This window comes from Drosophila montana, unplaced genomic scaffold (assembly GCF_035044405.1).
Source record: "Drosophila montana isolate Dmon_TW-CO22-7 unplaced genomic scaffold, ASM3504440v1 contig_3733_1, whole genome shotgun sequence".
Lineage (NCBI taxonomy): Eukaryota > Metazoa > Arthropoda > Insecta > Diptera > Drosophilidae > Drosophila > Drosophila montana.
The window spans coordinates 4,131,283-4,154,868 of NW_026998620.1; the positions used below are offsets into that span (position 1 = coordinate 4,131,283).

Sequence of the window (23,586 nt, forward strand, 5' to 3'; positions counted from 1 at the left end):
ACATTATTGCTTTGCCATAAGCGCACACAGTGAGCACTTGAAACTAATACGCGCACACACAAACACAGCCACATTCACACGCACACGCACACACACTCGCACACACACACGCACGCTATACAAACAAATGGGTCGCAGCAGCAATTTCATGAGTCATTTAACCGAGTTGTGTGAGCAGCAGAAAAAAGATCGATGAATTTTGCGTGAGTGTGTGTGTGTATTTATATGTGTGTGTGTTGTTGTTGTTGTCGCATAGCAGATGATTATGTTTATGAAATTCTAACAGCATTCATATGCACAAGTATGTGTGTGTGTGTGTGTGTGTGTTTGCTGTCGGACATTCATGTTGTTGAAGTGCGCACAAAAACATAAACAGAAAATCGAAAAAAGAAAATAAAAACTTGCAATGTTTGCGACAAAACGGTCAGTCAGCATCCTGCTGCCTTTCATATGATGAAAATGAGTAAAAGTATCTACACACACACACACACACACACAAATACAAGCAGCAATTTAAAGAAGTGCAAGAGAAACGGAAGTTTGCCAACGTCACATCCGCTGCCTTTAATCTGGCCCCCATTTTCGGGGGCGTTGGGTCTGACCTAAAAGTGCGGAAATTAAAACATATGTATTTATAGCCAGCACATGCACATCGTGTTGTAACTAACGGCAACAACATCAACCCGAACAACAACAACAACGAGAACAAACAACGAACAACAAGCAGCAGCCAAAACCGAGCTGGCCCCAAGCTTTAAGCTGACCCCCATTTACCAAACAACCTCCATACAATAACAACAGATATGCATCTGTGTCGAGCATACTCACTCGTATGTGTGTGTGTGTGTGTGTGTGTGTTGGAAATCTGTATTATAAGCATTTTTATGGTTCTTCTTCTGTTTGATTCGCTTTAGGTTCAACTTTTATCTCTGCATTTAAAACTTTTGTGCGCCGAAAAACGCTTGCACTTCGACCAGGCCGCAGTCACTGGCCAGCTGAAGCCCCAAGTGTTGGTCAAGTGCCGTCCGTGTTCAAGTCTATGGTTAGCTATGGTTAGCTGCTGGCCAGTGTTGCAGCACTGCCAGTTCTTGTCGTAATCCGCTTTGCCACGCCCAACTCAGCTTCAACGGATGCTGCAGCCGAAAATCGTTACCGGACACGGAGAAGGACACGGAGTCGGAGACGGAGACGAAGCCGTTGCCCAGCGGCTTGGCGGCCAACAGCAGCTGCTGCTTGCCTGAGCTAAGTGCTTGTAAAATTACAGTTTGTGGATTTTCAAATGGAAATTAATTTGCACTAAGAGATTGTAAAAAAATATATATATGAGGTGTTGCGGTTCTTGTGGTTAACCGGTGTATTGAAGTCCCTTAATGCTCTACACTCATACACATGCAGATTCTATTGCCAAACAACTTTCATTAGAGTACTAAAAGGTGCTGCTATGACTTATTCAGATTTTGAAGATATTTAAATCCAGATTTTATTACTTTTACGGTTCTGCTTACACTCAAGGATATTAGGAGATAAACTATCAGCAATATTGAAAAAATTATAGGGTATAGAGATAGTGATGGGAAAAATTTATAAGCTAAAGTTTTTATTTGCCAACAAAAAGTATTATAATAATGACTGATATTTCAATTAATATATCAAATATATTTATATTTTTGTTTTTCCATAAGAAAATATGTAATTCAATGATTCCGCTTCAGGATTTTTTGGGCTTTTATTTACATCAAATTTATATATATAAGCAATATCGGTTACTTATTCATTAAGTGAAATATATATAGTCATTTAAATACCAGCTGGTATTTCCCGGCCTTGCCCGGTCCATGTTTTTTTGCTCCAATTCCCATCTATGGACAATTTAACCGAGCTTTTTTGAACTCCACGTCTTATATAGTTTTAAATAAATAAATTTGAAGTGTGGAACACGAAAATAATTAATTTTCCTCAAAACTTTTGTGTGAAATGAATTTAAAGCCGAAACTTGACGCATCAAAACTTAGACCCCAATTTCCACTTATGACGGGTGGAATGATCGAAAAGTGTGAAAAACCTGTCGAATGAATTTGAACAAATCTATTGTAAAATGAGTTTGAGGACAAACGGATAATAAACAAATTAGGTTGCATGCAACTATTTTCCGCGATTTTGGCAAACTTGCCGAAAGGGTTTTGACCCCACCTTAGCATGCACCTTGATCAAAATAAGGTAACTTACCTCGCATAAGGTCGCATATGTATATACAGATTAACAACAATAGATGCTATGGCATTATGCGCCTGGAAATTTATTAGTTCAATTGTTTAGCAATTACAATAAAAATTATTTAAAGAAAAAACATATACAATTGTTAAATACAAATATATTTATATCAAATAATAAATAATGTATGTTAATTACCTAGTAAAAGTAGTACTAAATGATTTTTAGTAAAGTCTGCAGAATACTGCTTAGGTCTGTATAGCCGACGCTCTTGTGAGCTTACTTTGGCTCTAACGTGGTTTCACTCTTTGATTCTTTGTAACATTCGCTAGCTTTGGCCGCCCACATAAGCCATATTACGCTTAATCTCAAACAGTTTATCGCATCAAGTATTCGCCCTGTAGTGCAATTGGTGGTCTAGAGCTCTCCAGACAACTCATTCTCTTGGCATTCAGCTTGAAATGGTGTGGGCTGGAATTCAATTGTTGTTGTTTTCACTCTGCTCCAAATGGTGTGCGGCAAATGGTAAAAGTTTTAATTTAATTATAGCCAAGCAGAGCTGGGCAGGGCAGGGCAGGGCAGGGCAGGGCACATTACACACACATGCTGCGAGCCCTGCCCCCGCATATGGAAACGCATAAGACTTGCGGATTATGGCCGTAATAAATGTAAGCAAGTGTGCAGCATGCCTGTATTTATTTAACACACACACACACGAGCACACACAGACACAATGTAAAACTCACACACACACACACACACTATTGCACTTAAAACAACAAGACGTATAATATTGCACTTTTCTCTACGCAAAATGATTCGAGTATAGAACAAACCGGAACGGTCCGGCGACTGCAAAAGTCCAACTAACTTTTTAATGCTGATTATCCGGCCAGCCGGATCTCTCTGTCTCTCGACGAATCTAATCAAATATTTCGCTCTAACTGTAAAATTGGTGTGGGCAGATTGTGTTCAAATGAATGCCAGTTCTGGCCAAATGCTCTCTGCCTGCTGAGCTCAGTTTTGGAGATTGGCATCTTGTGGCAGAGCCCACAGCATGGCCTTAATTAAGTATTGCCTGTTTAAATCAATATGCACAGAGCCACATGCATTCTAATAAATTCTCATATATATTTATGGTAAATTAAATAAACCACAATCGCACACACACTTAAGCCGGCTGCTGCTGCTTCTTCTACTTCATGCCCGGTCCATTTGTCAACGTAGATTTCGCATCGTGGCCGGCCATTGATTTATCACAAGTGGCTGCTATAACCATTCAATAACTTTTGCCAGGAAGCGTCAAGCTGCCAAAAAGCCGCAAATAACAACTAGGCCAGGCCGGGCCACCGAAAGGGGCAATACCCAAAAATGTATTACAGTCATAAACTGCAGCACACACTCGAGCTCCGAGTGGGGAAACAACAACAACAACTACAGCAACAACCTTGCATACATATATGGCACTTGTTTTTGGGCTCCCTCGATGACTAACTGCGAGAGTGACTGACTGACTGAATGACTGACTGACTGACTGGCAGGCAGGTTAAATTACAGTGAACCATGCCCCAGCATCATTCGACAACTTAACAAGTCTGTAATAAGTGCAGTTCACGTGTGTTAGTTATTGGCCGATTGTTTGCTTGATATAAACAATGATATAACAATGATATAAACAAATCGCATAAATTATAAGCATAAAATAATACAATTATTAATTATTTGTATGACAAGCACAGGTATTTTCATACTCAACATTTGTTAATTACATTAAAAAATATTTACAAAAACTTAGAAACTTATAAAACTAATATCATAAATATTATTTGGTGAGCTTCTTTACGTTAAGTTATTGCAAAATAGATCTACTCGCTTCTTAAAAAATATTAAAGAAAAGACAAATTTGTAAATAAACAGGAGAAAAGTCGGGTAAGCCTGACTAAGAGATACCCTAACAAACTTTCTAGCTACCTTCTAAGCACACGTACCCTATTATTATTACTATTAGCAATGCTTGCGCGATTTACTTTGGTTTTTTGCTGTCCGATATTCATAAAATTTGTACGTTATATATATATGTATATACATTAGATGTATGTAAATACCAAAGACTCTACCTAGGACATTTAGTAGTTTTACATGTTTAGGGGAAGACAGAAGTCGAGAGAATGTAATATTTTGGAGCAGTGTAGACATCTTTACCAAATATGGCATCAGTCACTCTCGTTAGCACCGAGATATGCTGCAAATGCATGAATTCGGCTTAGATTTTTATCCTTTTCACAAAAACAGAAAAGTTATTCGATGTCAATGCTGATCTGGAATATATACTCTATTGTTTCGAAGATGCTTCCTGCTCCCATTTACATTAACTTTCTAAAACCCAATTATACCCATTTTCAATCGGTTCAGGTTGTCAAAATTTGACACCAAAATATTTAAAAAAGGTACTTGCGTCATTTGGTGCCTCTAATGTAAGTTACTTGAAGACATCATGCTATTAATTAATGCCAAAAAAAAAGAACTTTAAATGTAATGAAAGCTTCCTGACTCTTTGTCTTATATTTGTTAAAAACTTTAAGCTAAAGCCTAATCGATAGAGCAAAAAAATGGAATATTACATAATAAAAATATCATCAAAATGTGCATCACATTGAAATATTTTTGGTAAAAATCAATGACGTATGTTGCAGGCCAATGTTTGTTGAATCTGATTGTACAGATTAGTTAAACGACCAGATTTGAATGATAACACAGTGTCAGCCCTCTGTTAGAGCAAAGCCCAAACAATAATACCAATTAAAAAGTACATCAAATTGTATGAAATATGCATAGACGAATATTTAAACAATCGGTGCAACTTAATTACCTAACACAAATCCCTGACAATCCTTTCAATTAGGTTTGCGCGCTGAAATCGGCTTTGCAATGGGGGAAAGCGGTCTATATGCGATTTGAAAGCTGATTACGTATTGACTGAATGCTGGGAGAAACAAACAACCAGTTGATTGAATGCCGATGCGAAATCAATAATCATTGATAATCATTGGGCTGCAAGCGAAGCAAATCAAAGGCCACAGCTTTCGGACAGCTGCAGACCGCGTGCTCCAGTTCACACATTGCGCAACAGGACCTCATGAGCAGGCCATCATTAGCACCTACATTTGATTGCACGGCAGCCATTGAGTATTATGGCCGAAAGCCCGTTTCTTACATGGGGCGCTGCGGCACGGCGATTGCATTTTGTGCAGCACTCGAAAACGCTAAAGGACCGAAGCATGGCGAGATTGTGATGCCCATGCATATAGGATGGCGCATTATATGGCCTCTGGCCATAATATATATGGCACATTATGCGACGATGATAGGGCTGGATGCGATGCTGCCGGGCTGCCGGGCGGCACTTGACACAAAACAATAACAACGGCGACCAACACACGGACATATAGAAAACTTTTCGACATAAAACAATAAAAGTTTTTCGCTTATTGCCCACTTGTCCTTGAGTGGTTTTGCATGAAGTCGCCAGGTCGCCCCCGCGGCTGTTAATGGATATGCGGGATGGCTCTGCCGATGATGATGATGAGCATGATGTTGATGGTGTTGGTACGGAAAGCCTGCATGCCGCGAACGAACGCGCAACATTTCGTCAATAACATATATATATATATATACATATACTTTATGTAGCACAGTTTGCAGCGTCCATTAGGCGACGCTCCATATCGACGGCGCATCGCTTGGCATATTTATTGATTTTCCATCAGCGTGCGTTCAAGTGTTTAACTATGTGCTAATATTTATTAAAAACCATAAAGACGCGTTGCGTAACGGCAAAGCTTCTGCTTCAGCAGGACAGAATCCAAACTGAGTAGAAACATGTTGTTAACAGAATGTTAACGTAAGCGATTGCTTTGCTGTGCATTCATTATGCTTACACGGGGCGTATGATTAATCTCGTTTCATTATTTTATCGCCCCTGCCAGATCTTTGGCTCGCCCACAGCTGTGCGGCTTTTGTTCGGCTGTCCAGCCGTGAAAAATGATTTGCTTTTGTTTTCTTAGCATTTACCTCATAGTTGAGCTGAAACTCTTTTACAATTACACACACACACACACGCGCGCGCGTTATTTATGACCCATTTGTGCCATTAAAACAACTTAATTAACAGTTGACATAATATGCTTTAGGTATTTTTCTTTTTATTTTTTGTTTTCTGTTATATTTTTCTCTTATTCTTTCGCACTTTCACAAGATTTTGCATTTTAAATTCTTACATTCGTAAATGATTTAGTTTTCCTCATTTTGCTTTGTCGTACTTTGCTTTTATTGGGGGTTTTCTCGTATTCAATTGAAAGTTACTTTCAAATTCAGTTTAGCTTTAATAACATCGTTAATTCAATTTTGTTTTTCTGTAGTAAATAGACTATACTGTATGTATACATATATATATAGCGTTTGTTTGTTTTTTTTTTTAATAATTATAAATACACATTTACATATACAATATTTACGTCAGTTGTCTGCAGTTTTATTTCGGTTTCGTTTTCGTTTTAATTAGCTTAGATCTTAATTACCTTAAGAATTTGTCACTTTTATGTAGCTAGTTTGCCGTACTTACTTTTGTGTTGGGAAATTGTTAGTGAAATGTTTTGTTATGTTTGCTTGAAAGCTTGAAAATAATTCGAAATATTAAAGAAATTTTTGGACAAAAAATAGAAGATTTAAATATGCAATAATTAATATGAGCAAATATTAATTTTTTATTGATAGCAGCGTCTATTATTCAACAGCCTTTGCTCATATTGTTAAATGCAAAAAATTACTTTGATATGAAATTCCACAAAAATTTAAACAAATTGAAAAAAAAATACAAAAATGTATTGTATCTCATGTGAATGAGTTTTTGTTAGTTTTTCTTTTTTTTTTTGTATCTGTTGGCTTTGTTGTACTGTTTGTTAAAGTTGTTGAAAAGCTAATGAAAACTGTTGTGAGAGCGAGTCGCAGTTGGGGTTGAATAGTTGCTGTGTTGCTGTTAAACATGCTTAATGAAACTTTTTTAGTTTATCGTTTTTTGTTTTTTTTATCTTTATTTCCCAGTTTTGTATTTATTTCTATCGATAGCATTATAAACTTTTTCAATGTTTATTATTCTCATTATTTTTTGTTTTATTGCATATACCTTTATATAAACACTGAATTAATTGGTTTTTTTTTTCAATTTTCTTTTTTTAGTTTTTAATTGCAAATGCTGTTGCACAGTTTTTGTATGCTTACTTTTCTATATACTTGCTATGACAAAGGTGACTTGATTGTAAAATTAAGTACGTTGTTGAACAAACAGCTTTCAAAGCGCCTACAAAGTGAAACAAGGCAGCAGAATAACTAACTTAGTTGGAAATGCATTTTAGCAAAGGTTAACTTTATAGTCATTCCTTTGGCAAAGAGAAGAATAAGTTGCAAAAAAACTCCTTTGATCACAAACGATTAAGGACTTGCAATGGAATTATATGTATTGTTGAGATTTTAAAAAATAATGTACAAACTGAAACTGAAACCAAAAGTATAAATTGCCTTAAAAACGTGGCAGATTTTAAAAATATCTGAAACTTGGAACCAATATTTTAAATGGCTACTGAGGCAACATTTTGTCGAAAGTGGATAGGTGAAAATTTGTCGTAAAAAGTGTTCAATAAAACAAACAATATATGACGAAACGATTTTCTCAAAACCTCTATATAGAAGGTGGTAATTTATTATTTATTATACCCTTTAATTGTGAGCTTAAGTGAAAAACCTTCTTATATATTTTTTCAGATAAATCTAAAATAAATGTAAACCATTTCAATATAAAACAAATATATTTATTTGAATTTTGGCAACAAAAAGTTTAAAGTTCAAAAGTCGCTCAAATTGAATAGATCCACAATTTCAAAATCTTAAAATTGTAATAAATAAAAATAATAATAATAATATAATGATTTGCCTTAATCTTTTTAAAATACATGTTTTTAGACAAAATCTAAATGCAAATAGAAAAACAATTTTCTTGCATTCAATGGAATTCGAAGTGAAAACATTAACAAAAATTATGAATTTGTAATTTAACAAATATTAACAACAACAAAAAGAAATGGGAGTAAAGACAAGCTATTCTTAACTAACTAAAAAAACACCTGAAATTAAAGTCAGAAATGGCTGAAAGTTAATATGGAAAAATTGTCAACAGATTGTCCAGCAAACCGCTTTTAAGTTGTCAAAACCTAAACTGAAACTCGTGTTAATAATACTTTTGCAGGTGTATTAAATAACAGTTTTCAATTTTTATTCTCATAATATTTGTCTAATTTTGCCTTATGGATTTTTATATATATATTTTTTTTTATCAATTAACAACAAAGAAAAACATGAAATGTGCAACACGAATTCGACCAATATTTAATCTATCCTCAGTTCTTCAGCTCCATTTGCCAACCCAATCGCACCTCAATTAAGCTTAAATATATAATATATATTTATGCCATTTATACACACATTCAGGAAACAATTTGGAAATGAAGCAACTTATGATAGGAATATTCAAATATATCTTCTGAATCATTCTTATGATTTAATGCCTTTTACTTTTGGTTTGCGACAATGACTTCAACATCTAGACAAACATTTCTCCTAAGTTTAACTTTAGCTGCATCCGTCGTGAAATCGTTTTTACAGTGTTTTTTTTTTTTTTCATTATATTTTATTTAATGTGTATATTTTTTTTTAAATTGTATATGCTTTAGTCAGTACTTGAATTTTGCTGCGCAGTTGAAGTTTAACATTTAGAAAATTTTTCACTTGATTTTTTTTTCGAATTATTATGATTATTTTGTATTTTGTTTTAGTTTGTTTTTCTTTTTCATTTTGTTGCTTAATGTGTGTTGAGTTTCTTGCCGTTAAACATTTATTTTGACGCCTCTTTGAGTTTATAAAATAAGTTTTTGCATTGGGAATAGTCACAGTATGGCATCTGGAAAAGCGCTAAACACTTGTAGCTTTTATTTTAACATTTAGCTTGTTTTCCCATTGTTTTTCATATTTGTTTTGAAAATGTTTAGGAGGTTTTGAGCAGTGTTCGTGTCGTTAAAGTCTCTAGCGAATGTTCTTTTGCTATTGCACTCACATCCATATATATATTAATGTTATGTATCAAAAAGTTATGAAGTTGTCGTTTGGGGGAAATTCCCTGAAAGATAATTCAAATACTTCGTCACTCAACTAGCGGGCTGAGAAGCGCGATTCTGCCTATTTACAAGATTCGAAACTAAAACTTAGACAACAGAACCAACCGTTTGTCCATATGATACAAAGTTGTACTTGAAAAGGCGACAACTTGGCTCTGTATTTGGTTTTTCCATTCTTTGCTTTCTTTTTTGGGTTAATTATTACGTATACGTCACGGGATCATAGAAAAACGGAATAGCCAATCGATTATACATAGTAGTTACTATTATATAGTTACAGCTTATGTATGTAGTCGTGTTTGTGTGTGTGTGTGTGTGTGTGTGTGTGTATATTTGAGATAGTTAGGCTAAGTTGTTATCATATAAGTGTATGTATATGTATGTGTGTGAATTTACTTTATAGTATTAGTCTAGAGTCTAAGAGAGTGTTGTTCTTTTTATATATATTTACTTTCGTTTTCATTCTGAATGGCTGCTGCTCACCTTATGTCTGCCTCATATACTTGCCTAAACGTTGCCGTTGTTGTTGCAATTGCAGTTGCAGTTGCAGTTGCACCTGCAGCTGCTGTTGATGATTGTTGCAGTTGTTGCTGTTGTGGGGGGCCACGCCCCCGCCAATGCCAGCGCCATGTGACGCTCAGCAGCGAGTAGAGCAGGCTTAAAATACACTGGAGGATGTGTCCCAACCCAGATACCGCCACATTGCCGCTGCCTCGTCGGGTGCATCTGCTGCTGCGTCGAAACTGCAGGGTCGACTTCGCTGCCGCGGCTGCAGCACGGAGGGCCGCATGGAGTGCCTGACAAATGCCAAACTGCAGTAGCATATAAACAGGTACACTAAGAGATAGCGACTTGGAGACATGGGAGGATGTGCTGGTGCCGCGTGCTGCATTGCTGCTGGGAACTCCCCTGGAAACGGAATGAGAAACACCTGTTTAATTTACATCTTTATTGCTGTTCTCATACTCAATTATCGGGTGAAATAAAAACGGTAAAAATATGTGTACGTGTATGTTTGAGTACTCTTTATTATGTATTCAGCACGTGTCCTTCTGGCTTTTTATTCATACAGTTGGTAAAAGAGCCAGGTAATGCTTAACGCAGGTGATTATTATATAGACATAATGCCACATAATCTGGCTAGAGCACCAACTAGATTATCAGCTCACTCAAAGGTGTAAAGAAACCCGAAAACAGCCACCAAACAATAAAAATCCTTTAAAAAGAAAAGCACAGAAAATCGAGTAAGTCGTAAAATATGCTGCAAAAGCCAAAAACGGGCAACAACATGTATACAACATACAAACAAAATCCCCATACATTCCCTGGAAAATACACATAAAGCACGAAAACACGCAACCAGAAACCAAAACCGATGACAGTTACGACTTAGTTGAGGCAACAGAGTTGCATCTGGGGTACAGTGCTGCGAAACGTACTCAAGGGGAGTATAACTCACGCTATGTACATAACGGTAGATATTACTTACTACTTTAAGAAGAAGCACACGGAGAAATAGGCAATTTCGAGTACTCGTTATAAGACTTTTATTGCATTACACTTACACACACACACACACATCTAATAGTAATTAGAAGATGTCGATTCGACAATGACAATCTAATTTTTCAAAAATATTAAATTAAATTAAAATTATACCAATAAGTAATCAATTTAATGTATTACATCCTATTTTTCTATTAAAAAAAAAATAAATACAAATAATACCAATAATATAACTACTATAAATCATATTAAATCTTAAAGTGATTTAAGTATTACACCCTATAATATCCAAAGATTTTCCTATATAATTGATGAATGGAAATTCGAAATTCCAATAAGAGAATTTGCCGTGAGAAATAGGAAGATTACAATTTGATCTTTTACTTTAGATTGGAAGACTTAAACTAAATACTTAATATAAATACCGTTAGTGAAATACTAGATTTTTAAAAACAAAAATGATTAGCTTATTATTATTAACACACTAATTAATGTAAAAGCAGTTTAACTATTATTATTTTATAATTTATTAATATAATTTATAATGTATTAAAAATGCTGAGTAAAGTTTGTGTATTAAGTTATTTTAAGGTATTTGCAATGACTGATCACACTTGAGCTTCATGTCTAATTCAAACAATAAAAAGCTAAATATATTTGTTTCGTTAACAGTTGCTTTAACACGCGCTCTTTACAATTCTTACTCAAATTGAAAGAAACACGACGCAGAACAAACACAAACGCATAATTTTAGGAATTCATGTTGTCGTTGCGCGTCCAGCATGCCGTCTCGCTCGCACTTGCTGGCCTTGCGGCAGCTAACAATAAACAATAAAAGCCAAGTAATGCAAAAAAAAGTGAAGCAAAAGAAGTGAAAGAGAGAAACGAAAAGCAAACAAGCAACTGTCATTGGGCGACAAAGCCCGACGCAAAGTGTGTGAACGAAGCTGTTGGCACGGAGACACGGCGAAAACAATAGCAGAACTACTACAACAACAACAACAACAGCAACAAGAACAACAAGAACAAGACAATGTTGACGGGCATATAATAATAAAAATAACAACAAAACAAAATGTAACAGCGGCAACGGCAACAAGAACAATGCAAAGTAGCAGAACAAGAGACAAAACATAATAATAATCAGAAACAAGTGTGCCAAAGCAGTTAACGGAAACAACGCGCATTGCATGCACAATATTGCGCCAGGGATGAGTACACCCAGCTATATGTGTGTGCGTGTGTGTGTGTGTGTGTGTGGGGGGGTGTGTGTGTGTGTGCTGCCAGCGCTGTGGCATTATCTAGCAGACACCGTTGCGACAACGACGACGACAACTTGACATTAGCGAAAGTCGCAAAGGAAGTGGCATGCAGCATAAAGTCAGCAGCAAAACATGGCGAGGGGGGGGGGGGGGAGCGGGGGCACGCTGCGGGTAGCGTGTAGCATAGACCAAGCGCAACATAAACATAATTTCCATGTGCCACGAGCGCGCGCGCGCGCGCCCACCATTTCCATTCATATGCGGGAAAATGTCGCAGCGTTCACTAAAACAAGAGCAAAAAAAAAGAAAAGCTCTGGCCGCAAATCAAGAGTGTAGCAGAGTGCGCGGGGAGGGGCGGGGGGGCAGCGCTAAGTGCTGGGAGTTCTGTTAGTCTGTTAACAGTCCAACATAATGATAACTGCTGTGCACTCGAAGGGGGGAGCAACATAAAACTGTATTTTCTTTCACTGTTCCTTTTCATTTTGATTTTAATTTTAATTTTGATTCTAATTTTAATTTTCTTGTAGCACTTTTGCAGCTAGCGCGACGAATATTGAATATCCAACTATTGTTAGAGCAATCAGAAATTCGTCCCCCAATTAGCATATTCCAGGACCCTCAGCTGGTTGAAGCTATTTTCCGATCAATATTATCACAGTGCTTTCACACGTTTCGGTTAAAAGCGTGAACTTCACTTGTTGGGTTTTTCTATCTTTTTTGTTTCGTTTTCTCTCCGCTCTTTAAACACAATATATATAGTCGAGTTACTTCCAGCACAGCGGGCACGCTCTCCCCTCCTTTGGCACTCGACACCTTTTGGCCTGGTTTATTTAGTGTCAATGCTTGTGTTACCTGTAGCTGCCATTTCTATGGCTGCCCAAAGACGGGCTGAGCCCTGCTTTGGGATACAGTTCGTTGAGAAGCTTTGGCACTTTTTCGCATTTTAAAGAAATTTAGCTACAGCTATTCAAACATTTATAGACACTGGAAGGGCTTCTGCTTTAAGAAATTCCCACTCAAATATTTTGTTGGAAAATTCCTTTTCTTTCAATTTAGTCTAGAGTGAACTATTGAGTCTTACTTTTTTTACTGTCCATTTAAAATTGTTTATAGCTTTGTTAATCTTTTCAGATTAAAGTTCATGGATTTTTGCTTAAAGCTCAACTGCATTCTTTCTGACACTTGTTAAAAAAACTATGCCAAGCATCCTCAAAAGGATTACTTCACTGGCATTCACTCAAGTGCATTTTTCTTACAATAATTAAGCAAAGTTTTTACTAATCTTTGCAGCATTTTAACCGGCTGAGAATCACTTAAAGCACCTCTTGATTCATTCCCTGCCATTCAAGCATTCAGATTTTCGCCACAAAGCATTCATAAGCCCGCATTCGCCGCAATGTTGGCCGTGGTATTTCCTAGCCCTTTGGACTGCTTCTTCATTAGCACGCCTTGCCTCTGCACTTTTCGTAAGTTTTTGTGCATTCTTCATCTAGGGATGGCGGGACTACCCTCAACGCAGTAAGTCAGTCTCTTGCCACTTATTCGCCTGTCCATCAAGCCAAAGTTTCGCTCTCGTGCATTGTGCTTTTCGTTTGCGTTAAATATTATTATCAGCGTAGTTAAACTTTAGCACAATGTTAGCTTAGCGTAAAAGAGAGTATTGTGAAACTAAAAAATAATAATATGCATATAAATTGGCACGTAAATAGCTGCCGTCTATCAGCCCTAACTGAACTCTCAACTGTTAAACTATGTTGAGTTCAAAAATACTTTTAATGATTCCAAAGAAGAATTAGAAATAGATTTCAACTTTTACGTCAACAAAATCTTAGGTTAAATACTAGATTAATAATTTGTAAACTTGTTTAAAGTCTGAAGAACAGTACATCCAACATTTAAACAAAAGTTGAAAAGATAATATGTCAAGCATTCCATACAAATTGGGATTATATATTAAATTAAATAAATAAATTAAAAAAATTAATAAAAAAAATCTAAAAAATATTCAAAATTAAATTTAATTAATATTATTATTTAACGACAACAAATGCGATAAACATTTAATACTTAATGAAAAGTTTTAGCAAATTTCGAACACAATAATAAAACACTTGCCTGTAATAGGGTATACAGTTTTCGGCTTGGCAATAAATGTTAATTACATACGTACATTTATATATTATACTTAATTTTTTTTGCGATTTTTTGTTCATTCTAAGTAGAATATTATCTTCTGTGTTGGCTTGTGGATTTTGTGTTGGATTGTCGTTGATTTTACTTACCATTCAGCACGTGTACCGTTACGCTTTTGGGCTTTGCATTTGATGGATTACATTGATAATGCCCGGAGTCGGATGGACGCGCTGATTTAATCAGAAGGAACGAAGTCGTCGTCTCACCTTTGTTGGTGACTACCGAAACGCCGCCCCGAGGCGAATCATAGTTGATTATCTGCAAAGAGAACGTAACGAGAATTGCATAAAAAAACAGAAAGAAAGAGAGAGGCATAGGGAGAGAGAGAGAGAGAGGGGGGAATGATAGACAAGTGAGCGGAAGGAGCAATCGCAATTTGTATGCGAACGACTTTTACAATGCCGCATGGAGTTTGATTTTATGCGACATTCATTTTCTATGTCATAAAGCTGTTTGTGCCCATATTACGCATACGCACTGTTGCACGCAGCTGGAAAATTAAAAGCATGGCAAAAAATAAGAAGAATAAATTATGCCTGGCAAAGGAGAAAAGATTGCGAATAAAAGCAAAACAATAAAATTAAATCTGCCCATGGCCAAACTGGCACTAATGGCAACTTCCCAACCCTGTGCCACTTTCACTTTCACTCTCGCCCGTACTCAACCCTTCTTAAAAGCATGCTATGGTCTATAGAAAATACATAACAATAGAAGGGCTGCCACAGCAGGAACCCTTTCGAATTCCCCATACAATAAGCCAAAAAACATGGCCGTGACTAAAGTCCCAAAAGCATGAAGAAAAACACCTAAAATGGAAAACTAAAACGTGGCTTTAACAGCGCCCGGAATGCCACTGACAACAGCATTTTCAGCTGGAGGAGCAGCAGCGTGAGAGAAACCAAAATCCATTTAAAACCCTTGCCTCAACGGGTTTTTCGGGGTCCCTCGCTTGGCATAGTGCTTAAATAGCATTTTCTTGCAGTCAACAAAATAGAAACACAAAACGAAATAGGGGGGGCATCCCCCCCAAAAAAAAAAAAAAAGAAAAGTTGAACAACTCTTGCCATTGCAAAGCTAATTTAAAAGTTACTAAATTGAAGCAGCGCTTCAGATCCCTCATCATTTAATGATGCCCCAAATGTAATTGCCCGTCGAAATTGACAAAAAAAACATAGGGAATATATAAGTATAAAAAACACCTTACACTTACAGCGTTGTTGTGATTCCAGAAGATATAGGCCGGCGGCTCCGGTGAGTTGAGTATGACACAGGTGAGATTTATGGTCGAGCCGCTTTCTATATACAAATCGGGTGCGCCGATTATTTCCGTTGAGGGCTCTGCAACACAACATAAATAAAACAAAAAGTTTTTAGTTTAAGTACAATGCAATCGAGTCGTGCTACAATAGAACCCCAATCATCGGCACTTTCAATTAAATGGGCCCACTTCAAGGGATTTTTCGGGTACGTAAATTTTTGCCCAAATGAAATAGCAATTAGGTAAATACAAATTTGCAGCTTGCCTCATTAGAAATACAAGTGTAATTTAAATGCGCAACAATTTCAAAAGATTTTCCATGATTTTCCTACCCTTTGCCTTTGCTTCCCCCCCCCCTCTCCCTTCTCCACCCGCTGACCAACGAGCACTCGAACTTTTCCCTTGACGTAGTAGCAACTTTTAAAGTTTACCTTACATTTTTGTAAATGGTATTTTTATATGCACGGCTCATCATCATTGAAATAAAGGCACAGCAAATTGTTTTCCCAAATTAAGATAGAAGCTTTCAAAAAACAACGAGCAAGAAAGTTTAAGTTCGGCACGCCGAAGACTTAATACCCTTGTTACTTTTAGCTCGTGTATAAGAGGTAAAGTTTGAATAGTAAATGCCAAGATATCTTGATCTATATGATATAGTGATCCGATCCGGACGGTTCCGAAATATGTACTGCCTGCAACAGAAACACGTATATATGCTATATCTATAGCTGTATATATGTATATATCAACTCGGCTGTTGATGCTGATCTAGAATATATATATATATACCTAATGGGGGCAAAGATGTATCCTTCTATGCGTTACACGTTTCATAACAAAAGTATAATACCCTGCTAGTCGGCCTTAGGTACACAGGAAACCTCTTTTGGATAATAAAAGGTCGAATATTATACAAACTATGAGTACACACAAAATATTTCATTTGTAGTTAACTATCATTATTATTCCGTGTCCATAATGTTATGTACAAGTGCGAATCATTACAAGCCCCAGAAAAATAATTATGGCAACTAATAACTAAACTCTTTCAATATTCTTTCTAATTATATTGAACTTGATTATTTGTCGGCCTTACTTTGTGGGAAAACCATTATCGAATGTGTTTACTCTGCCATTTATGAAATTGGGCCCAAAAGTAAATATGTCGAGTACAAAAGCGCAATAATGTAACTTAAGTATATAAATTTTACTATCATGAGTTTGTCGAGTCGGTTGGGCCATGTCTGTCTGTCTCCTTCCGCCGTAGCTACTCATATAGTATACACAGATAATATGTATTAAACATTCGATACAGCATCCTAATCCGGCAAAAAAAAATAAAATAAAATTTCCAATTTGAACTACAGCCACAATTTTAAGAATGTTGCCTTTTTGCGAAATTAATAAAGATTGGTTTAAATACACAGAAATTATTAAAAAAAACTATTTTCCATGTTTATGTGTATCCATGTTACGTTTGTATGTGTGCAAATATTAATTAACATATGATCGGATACATTTTTCAGCAAATTACATTAACTAATTGCGTATTTATGCGAAACATCAGTTGCTGCAATTGTTACTTGTTTCTTTATTATGCCAGGCACCCATTAAAAGTGGATACAAAGGGTATCAATGACCTTCAGGCCTAGCAGACACAGATCAGGCTTGTTTCAAAAAATCGAAAGTTTTCTCGGCAAACTCGCTTGTGTTTTTAGTAGAAGTTTCAGGCACTTACTGCTAAACAACTCTGAATCGTTGATACCAAATGTAGAGAATGTCCGCCTCTCCTCGAGCCTGGTTTGCCTAGCGTCTTTTTATTGCAATTTTTACATATGTCTAACTTTACCTGAATTCTTTCACTTTATCTTATAGCTGCCACAGGAGCGATCGGTCGGAAATGAAATTATGGTATGAGAGAAATCTAAGATATCCTAACTTAACTTATATGCTCCTTACATATATGGAAAATCTTTATCAATATCGAAGAGCGCTATATTATGTAGAAGCTATAGATTCGGCTCGAAAGAAAGTTCTTGTATGAAAACCTATTGATCGAACTTGACATTTATTAGCTTAACTATGTTCCTTTCACTTAAAGATCTCTATAGCATAAGAACTATCGGTCAACAAGTTAGTTGTATGAGAAGATGTTGTACTTTTTATGATGTCTTGAGATTTGTGAATTTCAACATCCTTACTTGCATGTAAGCAATATCTTGTCAATATATGAATACCATATTGAAAACCAACTGGAACTTGACATTTATTAGCTTAACTATGCTCCTTTCAATTAACTATTAATTAATTAACTATCAGTCAACAATTAAGTTCTTGTACGAAAAAAATGTACTTTTTATGATTTCTTGACATTTATCAATTCCAACATCCTCACATAAATATATTCAATATATATTGTCAACATCTGAGTACCATATCGAAAACCAAGATATCTTGAAAAACTCTGCAGATAAAAGCCTTATTATTCCTAAATTTCAGCGAAAAAGTATCTTATCGGAATTGCTCCTTTGCTGCTACGTCGCATTATCTCTTCCCCAGCCACAGATTGGAATCTGAAACCAAGCTGAAACTCGTCTTAATTGTCCTAATAGCTCGTCGAGAACTTAAAAGCTGAAGTCACATTTTCGACTCACTTTCACTGTTTTACTTTTAAGTCGAAATATTCGCCCATAAATTTGCCTAAATTTAAAGTTAGATAATGAAATCGACACACTTACCGACAACAGTCAAGTGGATGTAGTGGCTCATATGCGGCGTGGTTGAGACTTGGCACTCGTAGATGCCCGAATCTCGGTGCTGGGGGTATTTAATTTGGAGCATCCAGTCCTCGGTTTGGGGCTGATGTATGGCCCGAAAGCGCTGATCCGATGTGTACGTATATCGGCCGACTGTCAGCAAATGGATGTCCCGATGCCGCACCCAGGAGACCTGCAGCAGCATCTGAAAGAAATTGAATCAAAAGTTGGGCAAAAAGGGAAAAGATTTCATTTGTCGAACGAGGCAAGCAAAATTTGCATGTTTAGTTTAATTTATTGGGCAAACAGTTTACAAAGTCTATTTCACGCGCAATCTTTGACGTTGAGGCGTCTCCTTTCCCCACAGATTGGGTTCGGCAAATGCAAATTTGTTTCGAAATGTCTTATATGGGTTTTGAACAGACAACAAACTTTGACGCAGGGCAACACATGTGACATGAGAGAGAGAGAGAGAGAGAGAGAGCAGCTGGAGGGTTGCTTTGGCTGCCCACCCTTATCAGAGTGCCGTGTCGTGCCGCTGGCAACTTTGCTGCCTCAAGTCAAATTTGAGGCAAGTGGCACGCCCGCGCTAATGCACACCTGTTTGGCAACCACCTGCTGTTAACGTGTGTCTAAGCTCAACATTTTTAAGTGACTGTGATTTAGGGGCGTCTTTGCGTGTCATACGTCAGCTGTGTGCACTTCCATTTCCATTTCCATTTTCAATTTCAATGGCAACATGCTGCCTGACTACCGACAGCGACGGCAAAGTTAATGGACAAGAAACTCGTCGACGGACAGCTAAGTAATGGCTGCTGCCGTCGGTGCCAGGCCTAAAGTTTGCCCGGCTCTTGAACAAAAGTTGCATGTAATTAACACCAAATGCTTAAGCAGCTATAAGACACATGCCACATTGCACCCAAACCCTCAAGCTGCCGCCACGACCGCGACTTCGACAGCCACGCCCTCTTTTCGCCCAAGTTTATGCGCATTATGCGTGTTTACAGTATCGTAAAATTTGTGTATCGATTGCAATGCCAGCCAAAATATACACTCCGCAAACAACATCAACGGCAATTTCTTTTCTCTTTTTTTTTCTTTTGGACGTTTTTATAGCTCAATTTGCAGAGCGCGCTCGAAAGTATGCTTTAAAATTTGTTAGACGCTTGTAAATTTACACCCTGTTGTTGGCATTGTTAAAGCAAAGCATATTCGCTTCAGCTGCAATCAAGGTTCCCCACTTGACTTTAAATAAAATGTAATTGAAAAATCTTCAATATATATGATTAAATTATATATTACTATATTATATTACTATATATGCAGGGTATCCCAAAGTCGCACAGCTGTGCATAGTCTATTATTATTACACGCTTAAACTTTTTCTTTGAATTATTTAGAAGCGCTTTATTTTTGTTTTGTTTTTGGGGCTGGCTGCCACGCCCCATTTAAACTCATTACCGCTCGCATGCTGCTATCAGCATCAGCCGTAAAATGCGTCGACTCCGACTGCGACTCTAATGAAAAACGCCATTAATAATGTAGAAACATAAACATCCGTTTCGCCGTTTAACATAGCTCAAGACCTCAGATTTTTTTTTTTTTATCTGTTGACTGGCTTAAGTTTTGCCCAGTTCTTGGTAAATCTCAGCTGCAATGATGTATTACTTCATTGGCATGTTTCGGGGGGGCGGGAGCCGGGTGGATTGGGGTTTTTCGGAGAGAAATGGAAATTGAGTTTAAAAGTTCAATTTTAGGCTTGTGGCATGCCACAAGGTAAAAGCTAATTAGACTGTCAGCTGACAGCGCAAAATATTAATGTGCCTTTACGGTTGCGAAAAACCTTGGAAATTGTGTGAAAAATTATCAGAGATATATATGTATATCATATGCATATAAGGAAAGGTTTCTGCCTGTACTTAAGCTTATTGGCTGCGTCTTGCTTTTAAAAGAAAAATGAATAAGTAGCTATACTTAATTATACATATTCGATTTAATAACAGTTAGTCTGAGGTCTGAGGTTAGTAAGATTAATGTAATATTATCTGAAAGTCTTTCTATCGGTAATATTACTATTATAGCCAACTTCTACAACTTATCTTTTATATATTAAATTAAATTAAAATGCCAAATTAAATAAAATTTGATATCAAAGCAAACGTATGCCAGTCTTAATAATATTTTATTTATTAACTGTCCACATGGACTGTCTGAAATCGATTAATTCGTAGCCGGTGGCAATCCATAAATAATAGAGTGTGCAAAGCACAAAGAATCGTTAATTAACTCGGCGGTTGTCTGCCGATGATCGATGAAGTTGGCCAACTAATTGGCATCTAATGAAGTTGCCAACAGTTCCAAGTTCCAAAACCTGACCCAAATCCTCGTGTGCTGAAAACTATCTAGCGCAGGGCCTAAAAACTTTTCACGCCTCCCCCCCAAATGGCAGACAGGCCGGAACGGGGGGCGCTCTGAGCCAGCTACTCGAATTTAATAATCACGCAAATTAGTTTTCGAAACCGCAAAGGCAACGTCTATGCCAGCCGAACCCAAACGCAAGTGCAGGTGGAGCCCATTTTGGGCCCGGCGACTGCCATGCCGACATCTAACATATTATTATCGGAAAATGAGCCCGGGCCGACGGCGGCGGAAGCAACGGAAACCGAATGACTACGGCGCAGGTTGCAAAACTAAAACCCAAAAAAAATAGCAACAAAAAAAACACAAATCCCAGAGCACATACAAAAAAAACAAACAAAACGAAAGCGTTTGCATATATTTATACGCTGCAAATAGATTTAAGAGTGGGTATATTAGTTGAGGCTAATTTATGTAACAGGCAGAAGGCAGCACGTCCGACCCTATTAAGTATATGCATATTATTATCTATATTATTATTCATATATATGCATATTATTATTCAGGCCTTCTTTATGTACTCGATCCAGTTATGTTCATCTGTCTGTATATATTTGTTTATCTCAAGAACTATATGGGACCTGAAATTTATATCGTATATCGTATATTGTTCCATATTCATTTTTACAACATCCATATATATAGATTTTGTCTGAAGTTTTTTAAGCAATTTTTGAAGTTTATAAGAATTAATGGTAGGTTCTATTAGTGTACCTCGATAATATATATTTCACTTTTTGGATACCTCACCCAATCCTCAAAAAATGTAAATAAAAACTAACTGAAATAAAATTTAATCCAATGGAGTCTTGCGCTTTGGTATATACACACATCTGGGTATTATATTTAAAATCTGTTTATTTCCACGTGATCGGACTATAAATACCGAAGTTATGCAAGAAAGCCTTGCCCATGGTGCGAGCCTAGGGTTAAAAAACACAGCCTTGGCATAAAGTGAGGCTTATGTTCCTATGCATATATTTTTGACTGGGATATATGTATGGGAGGTTGAAGTTCTCTGAGTACAGGGTAGCCCGTAGTCGGGCAACAGCAACTACTGAACGCTAACTTGTTTGTTTTTTATTTGGGGTTTTTGTGGAGCTACCGTGTGGAAAGCGTCCCAGGAGTCGATTTGAATAGTTAGCCAGGTTTGTTTGGCTGGCTGAGCTCCTAGGCCGGATGTGTTGTGGCATTGACTGGCAGTGCGAGGGAGAGGGAGAGGGGAAGTGGAAGTGGAAGATTGTGTTTGTGAAATGTTTGCGGCATTTCCTGCCGCACACACACACACACACACACACACAGCACGACGAAGTTGAGTAAAGTAAAATCTGTTTCCTGTTTCAGTATAATTAATCATTTTGTTTGGCAGCGGAACAATTAGCCAATGCCGCCATGTGGGCGCAGTTTACGTGCTAATTAGCTAAAAAACACGAAATGTAACACACACACACACACACACGCACACACACACGCTTTGCAAATGGCATTTTGATGGCACATAATGACATAACAATTGCAAGAGCTGACGGCTTGAGTGTCTGGTGTTGGGTATAGTTTTGTGGCTTTGCTTACAGTTTTATTGCCCAGATTCTTGACGCGACAATTCAAGTAGGCCGTCTTGCCCAGCAGCGCGGTGACATTCTTCGAGGCGTTCCTGTCGAAGTAGGGTCCACTGCTGCGCGAATCCTCGCCCAGATCGATGCTGTTCCGATTGATGCCGGCGGCGGCGGCCAGCGATGCGATCGAGTTGCCCCTGTGCAGACTACTGCTGGCTATGCCGCTTCTTGCCGTTGTTGTTGATATGCTGGAGCCAGAGTTCAACTTGGAGCTGGAGCCGGAGCTGGAGCTGGAGCTGGAGCCGGAGCCGGAGCTGGAGCTGCTGTCGGTTGTCAGGGATTGGCCAGCGCCTGTCGCATGGCCATTTCTGTTGCTTCCGTTGCTGTTGGTTGTGCTGGTCATGCTTCCGCTTCCGGCAACACCATTGCCATCTGCAGCAGCAGCGGCAGCAGCAGCAGCAGCAGCTGCGTCGCCTTCATTCGGTATGGCATTATTGCTGCTGCTCATATCCTTTGATTTATACGCGTCACGCTGCGCGGCGAGCACTGCAAAGGATAAAGCACAAATAACAAATGAATACAAGCAACTCAATTGGCAATTAAAGTATGACACAACCATCTCTCCCCTCCCCTCTCTCTCCCCTCTCTCTCTACCATTTGTATTTTAAACTGCAAACAATTGTCTCTCCACATTCTATTGCTATACATGCTCGCATGGCATCTGTTTAGGAAATCATTATTGTAATTGCATCCGGTTCATATTTGGAAATGTTCTGGCTTCCATTTCCGAATCAATTTCAACATATGCGCAGCCAGAATCATTTCAGTTCTGTCAAATAATAAAGGAAAAGTAAAAATCGCATCTTTGGAGATTTCCAAACATATCCGAACTTATTTTGGATGACTTTTGGTACATGCGCATAAAGGCAGAATATTTCTTTATTTAATTAAAAATATACAAAAAAAATGTAAGCCCGTCGCACAATGCCAAAAACCTTAAATTAACATAAATAACTTTTCATTAAGCATTTATAGAGAAATGTAGCATATATAATTAATTATTTAAAAATATACAAACAATTTTAAGCCCGTTTCACAATGCCAAACAAACAAACTGTTCAAAAGAAATTTTATATTTAACGCTCTAAACCCTAAAATAAAATAAATAATCTTTTTATTTCCCATTTAAATCTATTCGTTAAA

The 23,586-nt window shown here is 37.3% G+C and overlaps 1 protein-coding gene across 4 annotated transcripts in view; it reads right to left on the reverse strand.

Moving 5' to 3' along the window:
• Positions 1-9,095: 9,095 nt before the first annotated feature.
• The window catches only part of dpr9 (defective proboscis extension response 9), a 29,247-nt gene continuing 14,756 nt past the window's right edge, over positions 9,096-23,586 (reverse strand). For 3 of the 4 annotated variants that reach the window (XM_064694532.1, XM_064694531.1, XM_064694530.1), the window contains 5 exons: positions 22,400-22,929; positions 18,392-18,614; positions 15,606-15,733; positions 14,485-14,653; positions 9,096-10,365 (listed from right to left, as the gene is read on the reverse strand). In XM_064694532.1, the coding sequence (XP_064550602.1) occupies positions 9,914-10,365; positions 14,485-14,653; positions 15,606-15,733; positions 18,392-18,614; positions 22,400-22,929 (1,502 nt within the window). In that variant the 3' untranslated portion in view covers positions 9,096-9,913. The remainder of the gene's footprint in view (positions 10,366-14,484; positions 14,654-15,605; positions 15,734-18,391; positions 18,615-22,399; positions 22,930-23,586) is intronic. The other variant, XM_064694533.1, reaches the window with a different exon arrangement.